This window comes from Ornithorhynchus anatinus, chromosome 2 (genome assembly GCF_004115215.2).
Source record: "Ornithorhynchus anatinus isolate Pmale09 chromosome 2, mOrnAna1.pri.v4, whole genome shotgun sequence".
NCBI classification, from domain to species: Eukaryota; Metazoa; Chordata; class Mammalia; order Monotremata; family Ornithorhynchidae; genus Ornithorhynchus; species Ornithorhynchus anatinus.
The window spans coordinates 134,207,598-134,233,695 of NC_041729.1; the positions used below are offsets into that span (position 1 = coordinate 134,207,598).

Consider the following 26,098-nt stretch of genomic DNA (forward strand, 5'->3'; position numbering starts at 1 on the left):
AATAATTATTGCAATTGTTATAGTATTTACCACTGGGGTAAATACAAGGTAATCAGGTTGGACATGGGTCTCTGTCCCAGATGAGGAAATGAAGCACAGAAGTTGTGTCTTGCTCAAAGCCAATCAAGCAATCAATCAAACTGTAATTATTGAGAGCTTACTGGGTGCAGAGCACTGTATTAAGCACCTAGGAGCATGCAATATCACAGAGTTGGTAGACAGGTTCCCTGCCCCCAACAAGCTTGCAATCTAGAGGTCAAAGACCAGACCCGTGGCAGAGCCGGGATTAGAATGTAGACTAATCTCCCAGACTAAAACCCACCTTTTCCTCAGCTCCCCCTCCCCACCACCTCACCCCGACTCGCTGCCTTTGCTCTACCCACCGCCCCGCCCCACAGCACTTGCATATATATGTACATATCTATAATTCTATTTATTTATATTAATGCCTATTTCACTCGTTCGGATGCGTATTTATATAGCTCTAATTCTATTTATTTATATTGATGTTATTGATGACTGTTTACTTGTTTTGATGTCTGTCTCCCCCATTCTAGACTGTGAGCCCGTTGTGGGAGGGGATTGTCTCTCTCTGTTGCTGAACTGTACTTTCCAAGTGCTTAGTACAGTGCTCTGCACACAGTAAGCACTCAATAACTATGACTGAATGAACCAAATCCTCTAACTTCCAGGCCTGTGTTCTTTCTTTCTGTAGACTGGAAAGAGGAGTGATCCACACAGAAACCATCAACCTAATTCTGATCCAAACTTGTCTGTCCTGCTATGGCTCTTTTGGCCTCAACCAGATGAAGAATGCAAAATTGTAGGTAGAAGTGTAGGGCGTGGTAGGGGGTTTTAAGCACAACTACTCTAGTTGCATGACTATGCCAACTTCTCTTACCTATTATATGTCGGCTAGCGAAGATTTCCGATGTCGCCAGCACGTGAGAGTTGATAAGCGCTTCATCAATCCTCAGGAAAGTCTGGTCTCCACTTGCTCCAATCCAAGTCGCCTTGCGTCCGAATTTCGATCCGATATTGGGCATGGAAGCTGGTTTAGCATTCCAGTAGGGCATATCCAAAATCGGTCTGCCAAGCTGTCCTTTCTAAAACATTAGAAAGACAGGGTCAAGTAGAGCAAAGAATCCCAGTCATGAGTCTGGTGTGAGGGTATCTCTGCTACTCTTGCTTCCTGTATTCTTTGCTCCCCCTCTAGACTGAAAGCTCATTGTGGGCAGGGAATGTGTCTGTTCTGCTCTTATATTGTACTCTCCCAAGCGCTTAGTACAGTGCTCTGCACACAGTAAGCGCCTCAAGAAATATGACTGACAGGAATGTGCAGATTATGACACCAACAGAAAGTTTAAGGCTGATACCTCTATAAGAAACAGCATCCTGGATATATGGATTTTGCCAGTACAAGCCATATGGCAGAAAGGTTTTCCAGAGCTATGTGATTTTTCAGCCATGAGAATATGCATTATTGTTTTTTTCTGAAAAAATACATTTTCCTACTTTAAAAATTAAGTACCTCAACATCAAAGGCGCTCTCTCTGTCATTTTAAAGTTAATCTACAATTGTTTCTAAAAGGGACTGAACACCAGCCTAAAAGGCAATACGAGGATTAGGCCTTGAACCAAAACAAAATTACTAGATAACCCCCCCTGAGTAAATTCTCATCTAATTGGTATTTCAAGAAAATGTCTTACGGAGAAGCTTCCAAATGTGAAGACTTGCCCATCCATTAAAAGAATTGCCGTGTGGTTGCTCCCTGCAGTAACTTGCGTGCTCGGACCAGGTAAGGCCTGGACAAGAGTGGGGCAACCCCTACATTTAAAAAACAAAATCATTATATACAAAATAGAACTCTTCTATAGACGTAACTCGTGTAAAGTAACTTACATAAAATGCATTTCATCTTCAGATCTCACTTAATCTAATCTTTGGGTTTCATACGTATAATTTCATCTTGAGCTATCCTTCTTATGCTAACATATATTACATATATTAATGCATAATTTAGATTACATTAATATTTAGCTATCACTGGCATTATATCTTTTTGGTTCAGTGGAAAGACATGGCTCTGGGATTCAGGAGTCCTGGGTTTTAGGCTGGGGTCTGCAAGCAAAGGACTTGCCTTTTTCTTTTCTTTTATGGTATCTGTTAAGCGCTTACTACGTGCCAGGCACTGTACTAAGCGGTGAGGCACTGTCTGGCCTTTTGGAGCCAGACTGTCAGTGGTGAAGATTTTCAATGAAAGAATGACCTAAGGTGTCCCCATGAAGTGGAAAGGTCCAGTAAGACTCCCTCAAAGTAGTCAGCCAATGTGGGGAGCAGAGACCACAGGGCCATTCCAACCTGATAAACTTGTATTTACCCCAGTGCTTAGAAAAATGCTTGGCACATAGCAAGTGCTTAAATACCATTTTTTTTTTCATTTTTTTTTTTTTAGGCAAAGCAACTGCCAGCTGGGCTCTAGGTTTACATCACAGCGTTGCCAGAATGCTCTGGGCACTTTGGCCCAGAATGAGTCCTGCGTATATAAAAAAAAAAACACCACCTTTGCCTGGGCTTCCTTGTGTACTGCTTCTCTGCCCCCTCCATACCCAGTGGCCACAAACCTGGCAGAAAAGAGAAGTTTTCCTGCTCAAACCCATTCCTTTGCACATGTTCTTAGGGGGCCACGGCTCATCTGGGATGTGAGAATCCAGTCATCATCATTACTTTCAGAGCACTCTCACAGCCAACCTCTGATTTACCCATGATTACTAAATTAAGGGCTTGAGCTAACCCACTGAAAGGGTATTAAGAATCGTATTTTTTAAATTCTTCAATGTATCAGTTGCAAAATTGTGAGAAATCAAAGAGGCATTTTAAAAAAATCTTACAAAGGGTTAATCTAGAATTGTTGGGTTCAGGATGATCAAAATGATGCCCCTCGCTCAAAGGCTTATAGGGAATCAAAAGAGAGGCTGCAGATTCAATTTATCTGGCTCCTTTCTTTAATTGTAAAAAATTGCCCTTTTCTAATTAGAACGACAAGTCTTCTCAACAAATGAACATATTGGCACCCCTTCAACTTTTTAGTATCTCTGCATAAAGCCATTCTATGCTTTAGCTGGAATATCATTTGAACTGCATATCACTGGAAGGGGAAGAGTCTTGCTTCAGGGACAAGGTAGAACAAAAATGAAGGCAGAAACTATGAAAAATTATTTTTTATTTGAAAATGAACACCTGAGCATCGTCTGTGCTACCTTTCTGGTCTCCTTTGGAATGGAAGGATTGTTTTTATTTCAACTAACTACTAAGAACAATAAGGGGCTTCATTTCATTCTTAAAGTTTTCAACTGGTCATGAAAAGTAAGAGTTTAAAGAGTGAAGTGGTGGAATTCCTGAGATAAAGGGAGCGAAGTGTGAAACAGAAAAATGCTTGTGCATTTAAAGATTCAACCAGAAATGGACCAACATTTTTACATTAACTTCCAATTATACCACTAATTAAGTTCTCATCAAACAAGCTGTTTCTCGCTTGCTTTACTGTATATTAGAATGGAACTGAAATGCAAGTAGCAACTATGCTAGCATGTAGCAATCAACTACTGAGCACTTTCTGTGTGCAGAGCACTGTACTAAGCGCTTATAGAAATCAAGATTCAGGTTGAGCATCTACTGTGAGATTCAGAATCTAAAAGTTATCGTTAGAAAGAAATGGAAATGTGCTCACTAATTTGAGTCCACGAACTACGATTTGACGAGTACAGAAACCAATGTTCCCTAGGGCATTTTTTAAATACCTGGAATTCACATCTCCATGTCCCAGCTGTCCGTGTTGCCCATATCCGAATGTATAAACATCCCCGTTCTCCATCAGAACCACTGAAAACAAAATATTTTCTTTAATTTTCCCCTCAGTGAGCAATATTGTCCCAGGGTGTTTTTTTTTAAAACCTCATATCTTTGCCTTTCAATTTGCTCAAGACGGTTAGTAAAACAAGGGGGCCACTTGATCCTGATTTACTGATGCATGCTGGTGTGCTTTCATGCTGCCCTGACAGGATCCTCTTAATCTGGCAAGCTAAGTCCATTTAACGAGTTGACTAACTTGCAGAAGGCCCCCAAGCAGGATACCTGGAGCTCCCACCCCACAATTCCTCCTCTTGGAATCTTCTCAAACCAGGGCTGGGACACATGGAGATGTCTGGGGCCGTCACTGTTCCAAAGGCCTATGGAAAAAAAGACACCTCCTCTTCCTCCTTCAGGAAGGTCATGCTACCAGCCCCGGAGGTCTTAAAGGCTTGCTCCCCTTTGACAAGGAGATGGGAATCATCAGCCCTTTGAGCATAAACCCGATCTCTAATCAACAGGGTTTTATACTGGGGAGATGTGGTAGATGGGGAGGAAATGCCTCTATAAAGCAACATAAATTCACATATGCAAACGTACACATAGAAATGTGGTATAGAAAAACATAAATCTAGCATTCAAAAAAGGGATTCTATTGAATCTCCATAAAGTCTTTCAGAATCAAACTGCCCAATTAATCGATATTCTTTTATACCAATAATCTTGTGGAAAATGTAAAAAATATTTTCACAGTCCACAGATATCACTATAGTAACAGAAATGACAAGGCTCCGATGATTAAAAAACTAAGTATTAAGAGGAGGCAAAAATACAAGTAACAAAAAAGATCATAAGCGATTTTAAAACATACCCATTTATAAAGGGTAAAGTGCCAAGCACACACCACAAAATAAAGAAGATAAATATTTATCCAGCATATCATACCTTTCTTTTTTAGAAATAACCAATTTCTTCTACTTAGAGAGGCAAGTGAGGGAACTTAAACATACTCACCTTTCAAACAAGCTGAGGCTAAATAAGGAAACCACAGTCCCTCTGATATTATCCAGATGAACTTACTATTAGCACTAAATCCCAAATTATAATACGGGTCTCTCTGACCACATATATTTAATCAAACAGTGTTTACGACCATTAATCCTACTATAAAGCATAAACCTACTTCACTTAAACATTACATCAGTTTAGCCAGATCCTATTTACGAGAAGAATTATAAACGGACAAAATGAGGATAAGGGAGGCTGGAGTACTGTTTTACATTTTTTGAAACAAAGACACAGGAAACTTTTTGACACCGAGCAGCGTTACCTGAATGGTGGAATCCGCAGCTGACTTGAACGGCCCGGAATTCACAATCAAAGCGCACAGAGCCGGGAGGATAGGTGGTGATTTTGCTGGCGTCCTTTTCGCCTCTTTCTCCGCTTCCGTCTACAATTATCATAAATCAAAATGAATCTACTATTCTATTTTTGACCTGCTGACAGTAGCAACGAAGGAAGGAGAAAAATGTTAGCAAGTTTAGCAGGAAAAAGAATCTGCAGTTGTTAGGATGCTAGCCAGATCAGGTGACTCCCTGCAAAATAGTAATTTAATACAGGAAAGATCTATGACTTGCTCCTCTTCATTACTTGTAATTACTAATAAATTAGTATGAGGGAATTCTGAACCAGTTTAGGAAATAATACGTATGTCAAAGCTGGCAAATTGAATTCAAAACCACTTAACTGCTTTCCATTACAGCAGTTCATCGATGTAGTATTGCCATCTCCCTGAAACCTTCGCATTATTGAAAGTGAATTATATTTCAACATTTTCCCTACCTTCCAGACTCCCTGGTCCCTACTGCTTTGAAGAGCTAATGGACTAAAGAGGTGAGTAGCACCTCTTCAATTCATTCTTAAGTACGCCTCATAAAGTTCTTGCCCCCTGCATCGCAAGACTTTTTGGTTGTAGCTAACTTTTTCTCTTCCTTTCTTTCTCTCTCTTTTTTTCTCTCTCTCCCTCTTCCCCCCCACACTAGGCTCAGTTCTGGATTCTCTCTTAGCAATCTACACACACTCCCTTTAGGAGCTCATCTACTCAGACAACATCAACAGCCATCTCTACTCAGATAACTCCAAAATCTACTCACTTAGTCCTGACCTCTCTCCTCTGTCATTTAGCATTTCCTCTTGCCTACGGGACATCTTTACGAAGCACTTCACCACTTACGGTACTGCTAGACACATAGTAAACATTTAGTATTATTGTTGTTCTAATTATTACTGCTATTAAATGTCCCAAACTGAATGCTTCAACTTTCCTCCATCTAACTTTCCTAGTACCACAATAGCATTACCCTTCTCCCCAACACTTGCCTCCTCTTTCAATCCCCCTTTTTCATCTAACATAAAATCCTGTTGTTTCTTCTTCCCACCAGTTCCAGAATCCATCCTTTCTTCTCCATCCATATATCCACCACGCTAGTCCATGTATCTGTCATATTCTGGTTTGGCAACTACATTAGCCTCCTCACTGACTTCCCTACCTCAATCATTGGGATTTTTTGATCGCTTACTGTGTGCAGAGCACTGTACTAAGCTGTTGGAAGAGTACAATATAATAGAGTTGGTAGGCGTGATCCCCATCCATTACAGTCTACAGGGGGAGACAGACATTAAAAGAAATTATGGATAGGAAAAATATTAGAGTTTAAGGGTATTTACCTAAATGCTGTGCTGCTGGGATGAGTAACAAAGTGCTTAAGGGGAGCTTAAGCCACTGACTAGCTTCCCCCACTCCTCATCGCCCTGACTTGCTCCTTCTGTTCTCCCCACCTCCCAGCCCCAGGGCACTTATGTACATACCTGGAATTTTTTTTAAATTTAATGCTCATCTTCCCAATACTAGACTGTAAACTTGTTTGGGCAGGGAATGTGTGTTTATTGTTGTATTGTACTTTCCCAAGCGCTTAGTACAGTGCTCCGCACACAGTCAGCGCTCAATAAATACCACTGAATGAATTGAGGTAAGCATCTCCATCCTATATTTCACTCCGCTGCCAAATCATTTTCTGAAACATCGTTGTGCTCAAGTCTGTCATCTTTTTGCAAATCTCCAGTGATTGCTCATTTCTCTCCATGCCAGAAACTCCTGGCCACTGACTTCAAGGCACTCGATTAATTCTCTACCTATTTCTCATCTCTTCTCCCACTGCATCCCAGCTGGCATGCTGCATTTCTTTCAAACCAACCTAATGACTGATTGTGCCTCAATCACATCTTTCCCACAACCAAACTGCACTCATGCCTATAACCACTCCCTCATTCTTCACATCTTTAAGGCCACTGCTCTCCCCGTTTCAAAGGGTTGATGAAATCACCTCTCCAGGAGACCTTCCCTGATTAATCTCTCCTTCTCCCTAGTCTAGTTCTCCTGCCTACTGCAATTTTGGTTCTTCTGCATCACCTAAGCACTTAGTTTGCCCCTCTCCCCAAATCACTCCTAGCACTTTATGTCATGCGCTCTTATCCCGGCTCTGTCACTTGTCTGCTGTGTGACCTTGGGCAAGTCACTTCACTTCTCTGGGCCTCAGTTACCTCATCTGTAAAATGAGGGTTGAAACTGTAAGCTCCACGTGGGATACGGACTGTGTCCAACCCAACATGCTTGCATCCACCCTGGTGCTTAGTACAGTGACTGGTACATAGTAAGCACTTAACACATACTATAATTCTTAGTTGTTATTATTATCTTTAAACAATTGCTTACTCCTACTTGAATTTATTTTAGAGTCTGTCTCTCCCACCAAGTTGCAGTCTTCTTGAGGACAGGAACTATGTGTACTAACTCTCCTGAGTGTTCCATACAATGCTCTGCACCGACTGAAGTGCTCAGTAAACATTACTGATTGTCTGATAGGAGAAGCCTCTGGAGGTCATCATCCTTCGATATTATTGTACCCAGGGCCGGGATCAGCATAGGCCTATAGAGAGCTCTGATCCTAGACGGCAGGGGAATGATTTGCAGCTCTCGGGGACCTTGACGTCCTCTTCGCTGCTGCCTTGCCGGGATCCCACACCGGCTCTCCTCCACACTACCCAGGAGCCCCTACGGAACGGACCACAGCAGCCACGGCTTGGTGCCGCCGCCACAGGGCCTCGGGGAAGACTGTGCCAGCTCTGCTGAAGCGCTTGCTGTAAATTCTGCTCCTCTTGCCACAGCGCCCTACCGGTCTTTGCTTTTGCCCTCCTGTTGTCTGGGTTTTGTTTCATCCATCGCCATTCCCCTCTCTCTCTGTTTTTTCTTTAAGATTGAGGCCCCCGATTCCCACCAGTTCATTCTTTCCCAGTGCTTAGCATAGTGTTCTCCACATGATACACACTTAGTAAATACAAGGACTACCACTATTATTAGTCCCGTGTGAGGCCAGGAAGGCTTCGTTTTCTCTTCCCTCCACTGCCTTTTTCAACAAAGCTCTTCTCCCAGCTCAGACTGTAAGCTCCTTGAGGGCACTCAGCGTTTTCCTTCTAGTGCCCTAGACTATGAGCTCGCTGTGGGCAGGCAACGTGCCTTCGAACTCTGTAAATCGTACTCTCCTAAGCGATTAGTACAGTACTCTGCACACATTAGGTGCTTAATAGGACAGGACAGGACTGTGTCCAACCTAATTCACTTGCATCTATCCCAATACTTAGAACAGTGTTTGACACATAGTAGGTACCTAACAAATACCATTAAAAATATAACCAACTGATTATTTTTCTCTTCCAAGCACACAGTTGATCCACAGATATCTTTGATTAACCGATGAAAGGAGAGCAGAAATTTTTCAGGGCTACCTAAAATTTGAAAACAAAAGGCCTATGCTTTCTGGTTGATGTTGTTTTCTTTTAGTTATGGAGCTCCTACTGTGTCCTCCCTTCCTTGAAACATTACTGGCTACTTGTTCATGGAGAGTACATACTGTTAACCAAACAACTGAAAAATTCATCCCGACATCAAGGAAGTTGCTGGGAGGAAGTAGCATGTTTTGTACTGGTTAACAGAGAGGGAGCTCCTTAATCTGGGTTTTTCTCAATCTCGTTTGGGACAGCATCAAAATGATGAGGAGGACGTCTCGAGAACTTGCTCTAGGAAGTGGGACCAATGATACATCATTTCCTTTGAATCCATTCATTCTGGTGGTCAAAACTGAACACGAGTCAGAAAAGATCATATGCTGTCTTACAGGGGGAAAACAGTGAGTCTTTCTGTAAAAAGACCATATTGGATTAGCCCTAAGAAACTAATATTAGCAGGAAACCCTTAGGTCAACCTCGCTCATATGTTTAACTGGCCACCAGTAATGAAGAACCAACTCTAGAAAAGGTTTGATTTATAGCTCTCGATATTTGCCTAGTTCCAGTTTCCAACGTGAAATATTTGCTGCTTATATGTTTTATGCTATTGATGCCTGTCTACTTGTTTTGCTTTGCTGTCTATCTTCCCCTTCTAGACCGTAAGCCGGTTGTTGGGTGGGGGATTGTCTCTATCTGTTGCCGAATTTCCAAGCGTTTAGAACAGTGCTCTGCGCACACAGTAAGCGCTCAATAAATCTGACTGAATGAATGAATATGACATTATTAAGTGGGACCACAACAGCCTGCTAATAAATTACAGGTTGAAGCAGAGACTGAGTAAATTGATGGGAATCTTTCTTTTTGGGTGGTATAGGAAGTGATCTGCTGGGACAAAAAGGGCTGCATCAGCTTACTTTTGGGGGTTGCTTCCAGTTCGGTGAGTCTATAAATCAGTTCATGGTATTTATTGTGCTCCTAATGTGTGCTGAGCACAGTATTGAGTACAAGAAGATTACAATACATGAGCCCAGTCCTAAAGAAGCCTGCAAACTGAGTAAACCGACCCTCAAATAAATTACATATCGGAGGAAGCAAATTGAAAGTATAGTAAGTAGGGATGCCTTCTTCTCTTTCTGACATACTTCCTTTTTGACTTCTTGCTGTACTTCTGGGGGCCTGATCATATGTGTGCAGACCGCTTAGGCACAGACTCCACGAGTCGTACTAACAGGTTCTGTCTCCAGGTAGAAATACTCCCCTTTCTGAACCCCATATGAGAACTAATTATACCTAAATTTAGTAGCTAGCATCTCTCCCCCTGGGCTTTCCTTGCATTTCTCTACTAAATTAATTCATTCATATTTATTGAGCACTTACTGTCTGCAAAGCACTGTACTAAGCGCTTGGGAGAGTGAGATATAACAACGAACAGATAAATCCCCTGCCCACAAAAAGCTCACCATCTAGATGGGGAAACAGACATTACTATAAATAAATAGATAAATTACAGATATATACATAAATCACACCTCCTTCAAGAGGTCTTCCCTGACTAAACCCTCATTTTCCCAACTACTCACCTTTCCTTCTCAGGTGCCTATGTGCTTGGGTCTGTAGCCCTTTAGCACTTGAATTCCTCACCACTCCAGCACAGCACCACCCTTTAGCACTTTATTTCTCACCCCACCCAGTCCCCAGCACCTATGTACGTGTCCTTCTAGTCTGCCAATTCCCTTATTTGTCCTTTATTTTAATACCCGTCTCCCCCTCTAAACTGTAAGCTCCTTGTGGGCAGAGATCATGTCTACCAATTCTACTGTATTGTAATCTCCCAAGCGCTTAGTTCAGTGTTTGGTAAGTGCTCGACAAATAAAATGTATTTGTTAATTGACGTACTCTCCCTTTAATGCTTCTGGCACCGTTATAGGTTTTATCCAAATTATATGTTCCTTCTTCACCTTGTCCCTATCCCCTTTTTTTTGCTTCCCCAAAATTGATTTCTTTTCACCTTAGTCCTGTCCTTTACTCCAATTTTTCTTCTTCCACCTCTGACTCTGACTCTCCTCAATCAGGCAAGGGCATATATTGAGTACTTGGGTTAACTTTCTCAATCTATTTTCCAGGGCCCAAATTCTCCAAGCTGTCTTTCGCAACTCACCGTTCTTGGGTCATACTGATCAGATTTCAACTCTCAGTGGATTTTCCCTTCTTTGTCCTCTCCCACTTTCCCTAGTTTTCCTCCCACCACCTCTGTTTACCTATTATTTAAAATTGTATCTTTAATATGTTTATTTTCCATTTTAAATGATTTTCTACCTTACACAAAAGTACTAAAAAAAGGTGATTAATAATCTCACAAAAAAGAGCGAGCATCACAGTAGCTCCTAATTGAAGAAAGCACCTTTATGTAAGTGCATTTGTGGTTGATAATAATATAATATTTCAACAATCTGGACACGAATGAACTGTGTTCAAGAAAAGAAAGCAGTACTGAATGAAATCCCAGAGTTCAATCACCAATTAGAGGAAAGTGATAGGAATGGGTGTTTTACAAGTGGGGAGAATCTGGTTTGAAAAAGACAAAATTTATTTTGTTAGTGATCATGGAAACAGAAAAAGAAGCAACATGAAAGCAAAAGAACTGGTGAGCAGCTTAAGCAATTAAAGTGTTTTCTTTCTCCTCAGGTTATACAACACTGGCAGAAGTAAAGTAGGGAGAGTCAGCTTCCTGCATTTCTCAAAACCAAAGATTTGGTGGGAGACAAGGGGGGAGAGAAGCGACCGGAAAGATGGACACACACAGGTCCCTCCGAGTCGATAAGGAAGACCAAATACCTTTGTGCTTGTCCCGTTTATGCTTTAGCTGTGCTGGATGGGGTCTTATTCTGGCTAGAGCTTGTTCACGGTGGTTCATAAAAATAGGACCGGGAAATACAAGGGGGCCTGAGGAGAAACATTTTGCACATGCATAGAAAAGCTCACAAAATGGAAATAGTGCAATCAAACAAAAAATAACAACTTAAATGCATGAAAAACCGTCAGATTTCCATTATCTACTGATCCTAAATTTAACTTGGCAGACCCTTTGGCTTGCAGATAAAACTCTTAAATGCATTTCAATGGAATTCCACAGTTCATAAAGACGAGGGGATACAAGCGGGAACTTTGGCTTTTCCTGGTTACTGTCGGATTAGCGTGCCTAACAGAGAAGCCGGGAGACTTCGATTCATGGACTTGTGGAACCTGTAGCCCTTTCATAACCTAATCCAGACATTGGCAAATCCAAATTCACAAGTCTGAGAGCAACAGAGCAGTTCATTCTGAGTGGTTCGATAGCCTGAACGATAGATGCCTCAAGTCACTGCACGGCTTACGTCCCGAGGCTCTGGGACACCATAGCCCATTTCTAGAGCCAACTAGTCATGCCTCCGTTTCCAGGTCCCTGCCACCATTCCTGGAGTCCATCAGTCTTCCCTGAACATCTCTACTCTTCTCAGATAGCAAGGGGTGAAGCCTGCTAGTGGATGACATTAGAAATGCCACCGAATCCAGGACCGTAGGAAAAGTTGTGGTTCCTAATGGATGGCCTAATGGCCCCATAATTGTTTGAAAGAAAGATCTAGGAATCTATACTTTATTCTAAACTTCCCAGTACCCACAAATTCTTAACTGATTTTCTTCAACAGAATCAGTTTTGTCAATGGTTACTTGACCACTAACTCCATTATAACTAATATGGAGGGGGGATTATTGATTATTTGTCTTTCTGTTTATTTTACTAACTCTTTGCTTCCAGAGAGAAGGACAACCTGGGGAAAAAATTAATATACAATGGTACATTTTAAAACTCATTTAAAATGTCACCCCTACATCTAAGAAGGAAAATTTCAGTGGCCAGTCAGTTCCTTCATTAAGGGCATTAAGAGCTGCACAGTTCTGAGGCTTCTCTCACCTCCTCTGCTTTCTTAGTAAAAATGTTTACTGTCTTGACATTTATCAAGCCCAACTCCTTGCTTCCCTCCTCCAAAATCTCTGCTTCTTATAGTTGCTATCAGACAATTTCCTTCGCTCTTAGTTCACTGCAAGGGTTCATTTTTTATCCTTCATATCTAATTCGTTTTTCATCTTCCTCTTTATCATTCCAGCTTTCTTGTCACTAACATCATCTACTGCATTACTGACTCTGTCCTTTAGCAAGATTTCTTTATGGTTTTGGCATTTGTCTCGCTCTTTCTCTTTTCTTTAGCTTTCTGGTACATTCCAGTACCAAAGTTTTTTCTTCAGGTGTTTCAACTTTTAGTCTTATGTCCATATCTATTTCTTTCTCCCTTTCTAAATCCTCTATAAATAAGCTGTCTTTACATTTTCCACCACTTTACCTTGCATTTTCCTTACTGAATCTCTGGCCTTGATGACAACCACTGACAGACATTTTAAAAACTGAAATCGCTCTCCAGACTTTCTATCATGGAGATCTTGTTTTCCTCTCAATTAAGGTTTTTTTTCCACTGATTCACTCTAACCAGGTAAACAGTCAGGTACGAATTTGCAGTAGGAATTCCAGCCAGGAACACAGATTTACAGTGAACCACTGGCATTTTTTTTTTAATCTTTAAATGATGAGGCGCTTCAAATTTCACCATCGCCCTTGAATTGGTAACACACCCAGTGTGACAAAGCTGATTTCTAACTAATTCCCCCTGCAATTTAATTTCCAGGCCTAGTTTATGTACAAAAATGATAAGGATTTAGAGTCAGTTGACCATGACTTACATCTTTTGGGATACCCTATAGATTAACAGGTACTTTTAACAATCTCCTCCATCTTCCAGACTGAAAGACCAATGTGGGCAGGGATTGTCTCTCTTTATTGCTAAACTGTACTTTCCAAGTGCTTAGTACAGTGCACAGCACACAGTAAGTGCTCAATTAATACGACTGAATGAATGAATCTGCAAAAGGAGGAGTGAAAAGGCGTAACATGGGAATTACTTCGGCACACTCCTGCTTACTTTCTGCTTTCAAGTGTGAGATTTTTCCATTACACTGCCAACTCTCACAGTGTCTCTGAATTCTAATCCTAAAGAATTATAGCTGGCGCCAGAGAAACACACAGAGGTCAGTCCCATGCTTTCTCTGTCTTTGTCTAAGTGGCCAAAGGCTTGGACTCAGTTTGCCAGGTTCTCTAGTCCAGGAGGGACAGAAGTATATCATTTCTGGGCATCAGCTTGGCCTAATGGATAGAGCACGGGTCTGAGAGTCAAAAGGACCGGGGTTCTAGCCCTGGCTCCGCCACTTGTCTGCTGTGTGACCTTGGGCAAAGCACTTCCCTTCTCTGGGCCTCAGTTCCTTCATCTGTAAAATGGGGATTAAGACTTTGAGCCCAATGTGGGGACAAGGACTGTGTCCAACCCGATTAGCTTGTATCTAACCCAGTGCTTATAAGGTGTCTGGCACAAAGTAAGGGCTTAATAAATATCCTATTTATAAAAAAGAAAAAAACCTTGAGAAGGTAAACTGTGCTAGGGTCCCTGACTTTTCAGGATGCAAATGTAGTTTTTGAGAGTCCTCCTATTTTCCCAAACTTCAGGGAGGCAGAAACCCTTCACATATCAGGAGCTTGTTTTCCCCGGCTGCCTGGAAAAATTCACCAATTCATCTGAGATTACTGTACAAAAATATGGAAAAGAGGAGTGAGCTTCAAGAGCACACGATCACATCCATTTCCAATCAACAGTGGAATTGAAAGCAAAGATGCATTACGGTTGCACATAATCTACTCTTCTCCACACAGTCATGATTGACTTACAAACATGAATTTGGCAAAAAGATTTGTTTCTTTTCCTCCACAGAGTTCCTTCACTTCGGGAAGAGTTTACTATGAGTGTAATGTCTGTCACAGTAATGGCCTTTTCATTCATTCAATCATATTTACTGAATCCTTACGGTGTGCAAAGCACTTGGGAGAGTACTATATAATAGACACATTCCCTGCCCACAACAAGCTAGCAGAAACAGCAGAGACCTGGAAGTGACAGGGCCTGGGTTCTAATCTCATTTAAGTGCCTCTGTCTCTTGGCTCCAATGTGACCTTAGGCAATTCACTTAACTGCTCCGTGCCTCAGTTTCTTCATCTGTTAAATTTGTTTTCCCTCCCTCAGATTATGAACCGCATTTGGGATAGGGACTGTATCCAGTCAGATTATATCATATCTATCCTAGGGCTTGGCACGTAGTAAGTGCTTAAATACTATTACAATCATCATTAATGGTAACTAAGCACTTGCTATGAAATTACTATACTTAATGATGATAATAACAACTGTGGTATTTGGTAAATTCTTACTATGTGCCACACACCATACTAAGTGCTGGAGTGGATACAAGCAAATCGGGTTGGACACAGGCCTTGTCCCATGCAGAGCTCACAGTTTCAATCTCCATTTTATAAATGAGGTAACTAAGGCACAGAGAAGTGAAGTGGCTTGCCTAAGGTTATACAGCAAACAAGTGGTGGAGCCGGGATTAGAAACCAGGTCCTTCTGATTCCTAGGCCCATGCTCCATCCAGTTAGCCATGCTGTTTCCCTAATAAATTCTACTGATTGACAATTAATGAACTTCCTTGTCCTCTTCCAAGTCAACTGGCCAGTTCTCTGAGCCCCCTCAACTATGGAGAAGAAAGGCTCACCTGCTCTGACTTCCTTCTCCTCACTGCTAGCTGATGCCAACATTATACTTTTTAATTAACTTGTTGAGTGCTTATTATGCGTGAGGCACTGTACTACGCATTGGGGTAGAGGATAATCAGGTTGGACATAGTCCCTGGGCCACATGAGGCTCACATTCTAAATGGAAGGGAGGAGTATTAAATCCTCATTTTCGAGATGAGGTAACTGAGGCCCAGAGAAGTGAAGTGACTTGCCCAAAGTCACACAGCAGTCAAGTGAGAGAGCCGGGATTAGAACCTAGGTCCTCTGCCTCCCAGCCCTGGTATTTCCACTAGGCCACGCTGCTTCTTTGTGACTCTGAACATCCTCACTAGTGATGACTCTGCCGGCAGCCATGATAGTGTTCACAAGCTGCTACCCACTAATTTGGGGGTTCAGAACACAGCACCCTCCAGGTCAAATGGCAGGACTTCTCCATTGGTTCGGGAAGTCCACAAACAACTCCAGTATAATAATAATTCCTTGGGAATTTCATATGCAGATGAAGTTATCTTGGAGACACTCATGATGAAAAGAAGCAGCTGGTCGGCAGGCCTTACACACACACAAAAAATCACCTCAGCATTATAGACTAACCATAGAAATCTCAATTCAGACAAGCTTAAATATGAGTAAAGGTCAGGCCTCAGACACTGAGGTCATAACAAGATGGAGGGTATATGGTAAGAATGGATGATCATAACTTTAGTACACTTTAACACTCGTAATAAATACATGAAGTTGTGCCACCTTACTATAGATAGCTCAAAAATAGCTACAACTAACGGAGAAGGTTGTCAAAGTGGAAAAATGAAGTGTTTCAATAAGACGAGGAGAATGCTCTGGAAAGTGGAAAAGGATAAGCAGATACAAAGAACATGGGCCAGTTTTTGGTTTCCGCTCACTCATTCACCCATTGGATATAAAGTATCACCTGAGGCATATTCAATAGGTGAATATGTACAATGTTCTTTTCTGGAACTGAGCTCTGGGGCTATCCATTAAAAGTACCAAAATTAACTGACTAGAAGAATCAGTGGCAAGTTTGTGCTCCACAAATGAAAAATGAAAAACTAGCAGGGAAAGTCTAAGTCTGAAGCATTTATACTGTCATTAAAAACCCTTTACAGCTTTCTTTTTGAAAATGACTCATTAAAAAAAGACTACTTCCTCATCCTTAAAGGAGAAAAGGAAAGATAAAATGGTATAAATACATAAGCATAATAACAATAATGATGGTATTTGTTAAGCGCTTATTATGTGCCAAGCACTATTCTAAGCACTGGGGTAGATACAAGGTAATCAGGTTGTCTCATGTGGGGCTCAGAGTCTTAATCCCCATTTTACAGATGAGGTAACTGAGGCACAGAGCAGTGAAGTGGCTTGCCCAAGTTCACATAGCAAACAAGTGGCGGAACTGGGATTAGAACCCACATCCTCTGATTCCCAAACCTGTGCTCTTTCCACTAAGCCACACTGCTTCTCATAAGGGTTCTAGTTTTGTAGAGAACTATGCAATAGGGTGACTTGACAGAGATTAAAAACAAACTAAAATACTGAAACATATCCCTATTTGCCCCAGGTGGAACAATGGAATTTTTTGAGAACATTTCTATGGAATACAAATTTTTAACATTAGAATACAAAAATGTTTCCAAAGAAATGATGAGCTTTAAGGTTCCTGTAATAATAATGATGATGGCATTTGTTAAGTGCTTACTAAGTGCAAAGCACTATTCTAAGCGCTGGGAGGCTACAACGTGATCAGGTTGTCCCACGTGGGGCTCACAGTCTTAATCACTATTTTACAGATGAAGTAACAGGCATGGAGAAGTTAAGTGACTTGTCCGAAGTCACACAGCTGACAAGCGGCAGAGCAGGGATTAGTACCCATGACCTCTGACTCCCAAGTCTTGTGCTCTTTCCACTGAGCCACGCTGCTTCACCACCTGGTAGAGCCAATATGATGGTTAAAATAAAAACATAAGTTATCAGATTTGTGACACAATTTGAATGTTTTTAATGGTATAAGGTTAGCTTCTCTAGACTTGCTTTCACTCCTGTTGCATAAAAAAATTATTTCCCTAAAATATATTTACCCAAAAGCAATCATCAAAAAGGGGCACAAATCTGAACTTTTTAATCAATTCATCACTAAAAGTCAACAGGAAAGAGAAACAGGAGGTAAAGTTACATTAATGAAAACGGACTGTGCCCCTTGAGTACTCAAGATAATTTTTTGATAATATAAAAATGAAAAGGCAAATTAAAACCTTCATGAGGATAAATCTATTTGGTAGAAAATTTATTAATGAAGTTCAAAATAACATCCCAGGACAAGCTACATTTTTCCCTATAAATATTAACAGCACTTGTAGTTCAGAAAATGAGAAAAAGGGAGTGTTTCCATTAAATTATTGAAATACATTCTTTATCATGAAGCATAAAAATGTAACTAGTTATCGCAGACAAGAGTGTCTAAACTTTAGCATTAGTTCTCCACAAGATGGTTGACCGATACATTGTTCTGCTTGGTTTTTAACTGTCATCTCTGAAAAGTCTTTCTATGTCTTGAAAACGTATTTAACATTGTATAGGAGGAAAGAAAAATAATAATCAGGAAAAGATTTATTATGATAGGTAATGTAAGCAATTAGTGGGTATTTTTGTATATTTCTTCAGAGGAAACTGTCACTTTTGGAAAATTATAGTGAATTACCAGGCTGCGAGTGAAGATGTTCTTTAGAGAATAAAACCCAAATTTACAGTCTAACATGAGACGGGCTTCAAAAGGGACACTGCTGGGGAAGAGTAATATTGGTAATTCACTCAATACCTTGACTCCAGACTGACCTTTCCAGTAAATTAAGCCCAAGTTTGATTAGAGGCTAGCTTTTTAGGAAGGGGAAAGTCAGTTTAAAATGAGGGAAGAAAATACAGAAGTCAGCTCTTCACACAAAATTCCCAAACTTCTTGGCCCTTTCTTCCATCTTCCAGTGCCCGGAGGGTTAAGGGCAGTATGGGGCTAGACCTGAGCTAGAATGTTATTCCCTAGAAAGTTAGGGAATTAAAAAACCATTCTCACCTCAGGTGGCTGGTTCAGGGGTGTGGAGGAGAGAACTGGGATGTGTTACAAAAGTGAACGATGAAAATGGCGGAGTAATGTGAAAGGTAAGCGTCGGACAGGGATCTGCTTAGGGTTGTGTTTCTGAGGAATCGCCTGCCCTCTTGCCCTCTCCCCCTACAGAGGAAAGGGCTAAGCCAGATGGGACCTGCTAGCAGCCCAAACTTTGAGGAAGAAGTAGCTTGCCCCCCACAAGGAGCAGTACAGCTCAGTGGACAGAGCCTGGGCCTGGGAGACAGAAGGAGCATGGCTTAGTGGAAAGAGCCCAGGCTTGGGAGTCAGAGGGCATGGGTTCTAATCCCCCCTCTGCCACTTGTTTGCTCTGTGACCTTGAGCAAGTCATTTCACTTCTCTGTGCCTCAGCTACCTCATCTGTAAAATGGGGAAAAAGTTATGAGCCCCACGTGGGACAACCTGATGAACCTGTATCTACCACAGCGCTTAGAAGACTACTTAGCACATAGTAAGCACTTAAATACCATAATTATTATCATTCTAATTCCGACTCTGCCACTTGTCTGCTGTGTGACCTTGGACAAGTCATTTCACTTCTCTGAGCCTCAGCTACCTCACCTGGAAAATGGCAATGGAAAACTGTGAGCCCCATGTGGGATACAGACTGTGTCCAACCTGGTTAGCATGTATCCACCCCGGCACAAGGCTTGACGCATAGTAGCTGCTTCACAAATACCACCATCCGCATCATCATCTTTATTTTAGAAGATGCCTTCTATCTCAAATGCTCTAATAGATCTTTTTGTCACTCAAGTCAAAAGACCCCAAAGAATTTTCCCTGCTATTTTAACCATATATTTGCTACCCACTTTCTAATAGTGCCATTTGTCTAACACATCAGATCTTGTCCAATTTTCAATAACCTGAACATATTTGAGAGGATGGAAGTCAAATGGACTTCCGTTTTAGTAAAATCTTACCTCTCCCTTCCTCCAATCTATGCCGCCTGTTGACCCGCTGACGTTTTTCTTCTTGTCGCAATTGAAGGTGTTCTTCAATGTTAACTCCAGGGACGGGGACAGCTGGTAGGTAATTCAAATAATATAATGTTTATAACCAAATGATTAAAATCTACCTACTGCTATCTGAAGACTTTTTTTTTTTTTTGAGAGAAGTAGGTTTTGGAGAATGGAAGAAAGCAGCATGATTTGGATTATGTGTCATGCATAATTTTGGGTTTCCCTGATTCCACGAGTGTTGTTCATTTTAACCATAAGTTGATTTTCCTCTTAAAAAACAAATACACTTGTAAAATGAATTAGTAAAATTTTTAGTAGAATGAAGATAATAAAAACAAAAACAAAACCCCATCTTGTATGTAATCCCGGTTTCACCATCTGTCTGCTGGGTGACCTTGAGCAAGTCCCTTCAAGAAGCAGCATGGCTTTGTAGAAAAACCACAGGTTTTGGAGTCAGAGGACGTGGGTTCTAATCCCGCCTTTGCCACCTGTCTGCTGTATGACCTTGGGCAAGCCACTTAATTTCTCTAGGCCTCAGTTACCTCATCTGTAAAATGGGGATTAAGACTGTGAGCCCCGCATGAGACAACTTGCTTACCTTGTAACTACCCCAGTGTTTAGAACAGTGCTTGGCACCTAGGTAGTGCTTACCAAATACCATAATAATAATCATAATAATTCTCTGGACCTCAGTTACTTCATTGGGAAAGTGGAATTATGTCAGTGAGCAGCATGTGGGACATGGGCTTAAGCCAACCTGATTAGCTTGTATCTACCCCAGGGCTTAGGAGGTGCCTGGCATTTTACAAATACAATAAAAAAATAAATCCGGCAGTGCCTCCTCTCCAACCAACCCACCAACCCAGTCCCTGCAGGAGAAACTGAGGCAGCAGAACCTGTCTTCCCAGTAACAGAACTACTGGAGAGCTGGGAAGGCTGAGCAAAGGACTGTGGTCTGACAGGGGGGCAGCTCCTTCATGAACTCATTTCCCAATCAATCGTTCAATCAGTTGTATTTATTAAGTGCTTACTATGTGCACAGCACTATAATAATAATGATTATGGTACTTGTTAAGAGCTCACTTTGTGCCTAGACCTGTTGTAAGAACTGGGGTAAGTACAAGCTAAGCAGGTTGGACAAAACCCTGTCCCATATGGGGCTCACACTCTTAATTCCCATTTTACAGATGAGGCAACTGAGGCCCAGAAAAGTGAAGTGACTTACCCAAGGTCACACAGCAGACAAGAGGAAAAGGCGGTATTAGAACCCAGGTGCATGCTCTATCCACTAAGCCATAAGCACTTGGGAGAGTACAATGTAACAGAGTTGGTAGATACGTTCCCTTCCCACGAGAGGCAGTGTGGCCTAGTGGATAGAGCACAGGCCTAGGAGTCAGGAGCTGGGTTCTAATCCTGGCTCCACCACGTGTCATCTGTGTGACTTTGGGCAAGTCATTTCACTTTTCCGTGCCTCAGTTCCCTCATCGGTAAAATGGCCTTAATCCCATCTACCCCTTCCTCTCCATCCAAACTGCTGCCACATCAATGCAAGCACTTATCCTAGCCCGCTTTGATTACTGTATCAGCCCCTCTGCTGACCTCCCTACCTCCTGTCTCTCCCCCATCCAGTCCACACTCCCTTATGCCGTCTGGATCGTTTTCTTTCAAAAACGTTCAGATTAGGTTTCCCCACTCCTCAAGGATCTCCAGTGGTTGCCCATCCACCTCCACATCAAACAAAAACTCCTCAACCTTGACTTTAAAACGCTTAATCATCTTGCCCCCTCCTACCTCACCTCGCTACTCTCCTACCCCAACCCATCCCGCACACTTGGTTCCTCTAATGCTCACTTTCTTACTGTAATTCCATCTCGTCTATCTCGCCGCCGACCTCTCGCCCACATCCTATCTCTGACCTGGAATGCTCTCCCTCTTGATATCAGACAGATAACCGCTCTCCCCCACTTCAAAGCCTCATTGAAGGAAGCTTTACTGAAAACACATCTCCTCCAAGAAGCCTTCCCTGACTAAGCCCTCCTCTCTTCTTCTCCCACTCCCTTCTGCGTCACCGTGGCTTGGCTCCCGTCATTCATCCTCCCTCCCAGCCCCACAGCACGTGTGTGTATATCTGTAATTTACTTATTTATGTGCATTAATGTCTGTCTCCCCCTCTAGACTGTGAGCTCGTTGTGGGCAAGGAATGTGTCTGTCTGTTGCTCTACTGTACTCTCCCAACTGCTTAGTACAATCCTTTGCATACAGTAAGCACTCAATAAATACAACAGAATGAATGAACCTTTCCATTTTTTATATGCTTGCCCTCCCACATTTCGACTCCAAGCCCCCGAAGGCCAGTACTGCACCCTAATTGCTTTAATCTGAATTTTCCCCAGCCCTTAACCCACTACTCAGCATACGGTACGTGCTTAATGAAGACCAAATCAAACCACCCCTACCTAAAAGGAGATCTAAAGGAATCATCTCTTTCACAGCATCAAGAATTCCTCTTTGCCTTGCTTCTTGGCCATCCAACTCTCTTGCACAGGCTTTGCAGCACCCACACACAGCACAGCCAGACTCCCCTGAGCCACAGCCACAGATCCTAAAAAAAAAAGAAAAGAAAAAAAGGATATAGAGGGTAATTTAACAGCAATCTGTGTTGAGAACAAAAATGTAGGTAAATCCATAAATATAAATATGTATACTTTAAAATGGGAACAATTCTAGCACCTAAACATTTCCTGAAGGACTGAAATGAACAAAGCACTATGCATAGCTCTGGGGAAAATATATGGACCACTTTAACTCGGAATGCAAAAGCGGGCAGAGACACACCGAAGGGAAAAAAATTACCAAGTAAATGCATGAAAGATTATAACAGTAAAAGGCCCAAAAGTACAATCCTCTAGACTATGAGCTTGTTGAGGGCATGGAACATGTCTACCAACTCAGTAGTACTGTTGTAGTGTACTTAACCAAGCACTGTGCACACAGTAAGTGCTCAATAAATACAACTGAATGAACGGGCTTGGGAGTCAGAGAAGGTCATGGGTTCTAATCCCAGCTCCGTCACTTGTCTGCTGTGTGGCCTTCTTGGGCAAGCCACTTCACTTCATTGTCCCTCAGTTACCTCATCTGAAAATGGGGGTGAAGACTGTGAGCCCTGTGTGGGACAGAGACTGTGTCCAACCTGATTTGCTTGGCTCCACCCAGAGCTTAGTAGAGTACCTGGCACATAGTACACGCTTAACAAATACCATAGTTATTATCATTATATTATTATCTTCTATGTGCTTGAGCTCCCACACTTAGAGTGTGAGCTCTCCTCTGCAGAGGGTGAGGGCTCGATAAATGCAATTGATAATGCTAAGAGGAAGATGCCGTGGAATTCCTTATATTATTCCTTATACTTTTTGAGGATGTGGCTCAAAAAGTAGTGAAGATAGATTTTCACCTATCGGTGGGAATGTGGGGAGGGAAGGAGAGGGAGGTGGAATGCAGGCATGGCCCGACAGATAAGGGGCTTCTCCCTGGCAATGCCTGGCCTGTGAGGGAAAATGGCTACGCAGTCTGCAGATTCCTCCGCCACCGGGGCTTTGGCATATGCTTTTTGAGTGCCCAGAGAATGGCACTCGAAACAAACAAATAATCAAACAAAAAGAATGTTCTGGGATCTGTCAGAAATGTAACTGCCACGTTCGAGGAAAACTGACTATATTCTGTTGCAGTCTTGGTTTTTGCCATGAACTTAATTTTATTACATGAAAATTCTACTGGTAAATATTTCATGAGAATCTCTCAGTTGAAGGGCATTTTTTCACATTTCTATAGATTGTTGGGCATTCCTCAATGTAGTTCCTAAGTAAATATTTACTTCCTCGGTAGTTCCTTCAAAGACCATGCCCTTCTGAAACCTCTCAGTCGCGTTTTCTCTGAATTGATCACCATCGTTATAAGGGGAAACAGCATGGCGTTGTGGATAGAGCACGGGCCTGGGAGTCAGACGGTCATGGGTTCTAATCCCGGCTTTGCCACTTGCCTGCTGTGTGGCTTTGGGCAAGTCACTTCACTTCTCTGTGCCTCAGTTACCTCATCTGTAAAGTGCGGATTGAAATTATGAGCCCCAGGTGGGACAGGGACCGTGTCCAACCTGATTTGCTTGTAAACACCCCAGAGTTTAGTACAGTCCCTGGTACATAGTAAAGACTTAAATACCATTATCAATAATAATAATAATAATAACCTCATCTCCGCCACCTGCCTGTGTGGCCTTGGGCAAGTCACTTCAGTTCTCTGTGCCTCAGTTCCCTCATCTGTAAAATGGGGATGAAGACTGGGAGCCCCATGCAGGACCATGTCTAACCCAATTTACTTCTACCACTCCAGTGTTTAGTACAGTGTCCGGCACATAGTAAGCTTTTCACAAATATCACAGTTATTATTACGATCATCAGGATTTACTGAGTGCCTCTCAATAGACTACCACCAGTCAATCAGTGGAATTTACTGAGTGCTGGCTGTCTGCAGGTCACTGTACTAAGTGCCTAGGGAGAGGGTGATAGAGTTTGTAGAGATGATCAATTCCCACAGTGAACTTCTCTTCTAGTTCATTTGCTATGATGTGACTCTTAAACAACAGACAAGTCTCAGACTAACCACAAAGAATTTGGGATTGAGAACCTGCCCAGAGGGATTGATCATGAGGCTAGCGGCTTACATAGCACCACTTGAACTCTCTTTTGGCCAGCCAACTCTCTTGAACATCCACTTATATAATATATATAATCAGGATATATCACATCACAATACATTGTAGAGAGTCAGCAGACAATAAGTAACGAGAACACTAATATGAGAAAATACAACAAAGCTGCATATTACCGTTGAAAAAAATATATATATTAAATTAGAATCTGGTGATAGCTGGCTGACCTTAATTTTCACTTTTAGAAAATACTAGCTGAAAATGTCAGTAAAAGCATTCATTCATTCAATCATATTTATTGAGTACTTACTGTGTGCAGAGCACTTGGAATGTACAATTCAGCAAAAGGATACTGAAATTGTTGAGGCTTTTCGTTTGTAAGTGTGGTTTGTTTGCTTTTAATGAGACTTCTTAAGCCCTGACTGTGTGCCAGGCACTAAATAATAATTATGGCATTTTTTAAGCACTTACTATGTGCTAGACACTGTACTAAGCACTGGGGTGGATACAAGGAAATTGGGTTGAACACAGTCCTATCCCATGTGGGGCTCACAGTCTCAATCTTCATTTTACAGATGGGGGAAATGAGGCCCAGAGTAGTGAAGTGACTTGTCCAAGATCACACAGCAGGCAAGGGGCACTGGAATTAGAACTCATGACCTTCTGACTCCCAGGCCCAAGCTGCTTCTCAACTAAGCCATGGGGTAGACACAAGCTAATCGGGTTGGATATGGTCCATGTCCCACATGGGACTACAGTCTAAATTCTAGTTTTACAGATGAGGTAACAGAGGCACACAGAAGAGAATAATATTAATAATTATGGTAATTGTTAAGCACTTACTATATGGCCTGTTCTAAGCACTGTTCTAAGCGCTATTACTGTAGATAAATGGTAATCAGGTTGGACACAGTCCCTGTACCACATGGAGTTTACAGTCGCAATCCCCATTTCACATATGAGGTAACTGAGGCACCAAAGCGAAGTGACTTGTCTGAGGTCACACAGCAGACAAGTGGCGGTTATGACAACCTGACAGGTTGTGACATCTGCGACAGTTTGGACACAGTCCCTGTCCCACAAGGGGCTTCACAATCTCAATCCCCATTTTACAGATGAGGTAACTGAGGCATATGAAAGTGAAGTGACTTGCCCAACGTCTCACAGCAGCCATATTGTGGAGCAGAGCTTAGAACCCAGGTCCTCTGACATCCGGGCCCATGCTCTTTCCACTAGGCCATGCTTCTTTTGTCCAAGAGAGCATCTCTCCTGAGCATATCCAACCGGGTTTTCCAACTAGAGATTCTTTTCTTACCCTCCAGGAACTCTCTCCGGACGTCCGCTACTAACACAGCTGGCTCCATAACCGGTGCAATCTCCACAGACCGTACACACCATGCACTGCTCCAGTTTCCATTTATGCATGCCAGGTGGACACATCATAGATTTCTCATCTTTTTCATCCAGCTCTTCTTCTAGATCTTCATCCATTGCTGTTGCCATGTTTTCAACTCCAAAACCTAGTTTGGACAATAGAACAAGAACTCTAAATAATTTATTCCTCTTCTGGGGACACAGAAACTCCTTACTATTGGCTTTAAAGCCCTCAATCAGCTTGCCCCTCCCTACCTCCTCACTAACCTCCTACTACAATCCAGCCGGCACACTCCGCTCCTCTAGTGCCAGCTTACTCAAGATGCCCCGATCTCATCTATCTCACTGCCCATCCCTTTCCCACGTCCTTCCCCTAGGCTGGAACGCAGCATGGCCTAGTGGCTAGAGCATGGGCCTGTGAGTCAGAAGGTAATGGGTTCTAAACGCAACTCCAACACTTGTCTACAGTGTGACCTTGGGCGAGTCACTCAACTTCTCTATGCCTCAGTTACCTCATCTG

The 26,098-nt window shown here is 42.2% G+C and overlaps 1 protein-coding gene across 12 annotated transcripts in view; it reads right to left on the reverse strand.

The window, feature by feature from the left end:
* Positions 1-26,098, reverse strand: part of MYCBP2 (MYC binding protein 2) — a 311,532-nt gene that overhangs the window by 158,584 nt on the left and 126,850 nt on the right. For all 12 annotated transcript variants that reach the window (XM_029055680.1, XM_029055702.1, XM_029055705.1 and 9 more), the window contains exons 15-22: positions 25,520-25,724; positions 21,956-22,101; positions 19,461-19,562; positions 11,528-11,635; positions 5,181-5,300; positions 3,802-3,883; positions 1,711-1,828; positions 902-1,106 (exon numbers count right to left, since the gene is read on the reverse strand). In XM_029055680.1, the coding sequence (XP_028911513.1) occupies positions 902-1,106; positions 1,711-1,828; positions 3,802-3,883; positions 5,181-5,300; positions 11,528-11,635; positions 19,461-19,562; positions 21,956-22,101; positions 25,520-25,724 (1,086 nt within the window). The remainder of the gene's footprint in view (positions 1-901; positions 1,107-1,710; positions 1,829-3,801; positions 3,884-5,180; positions 5,301-11,527; positions 11,636-19,460; positions 19,563-21,955; positions 22,102-25,519; positions 25,725-26,098) is intronic.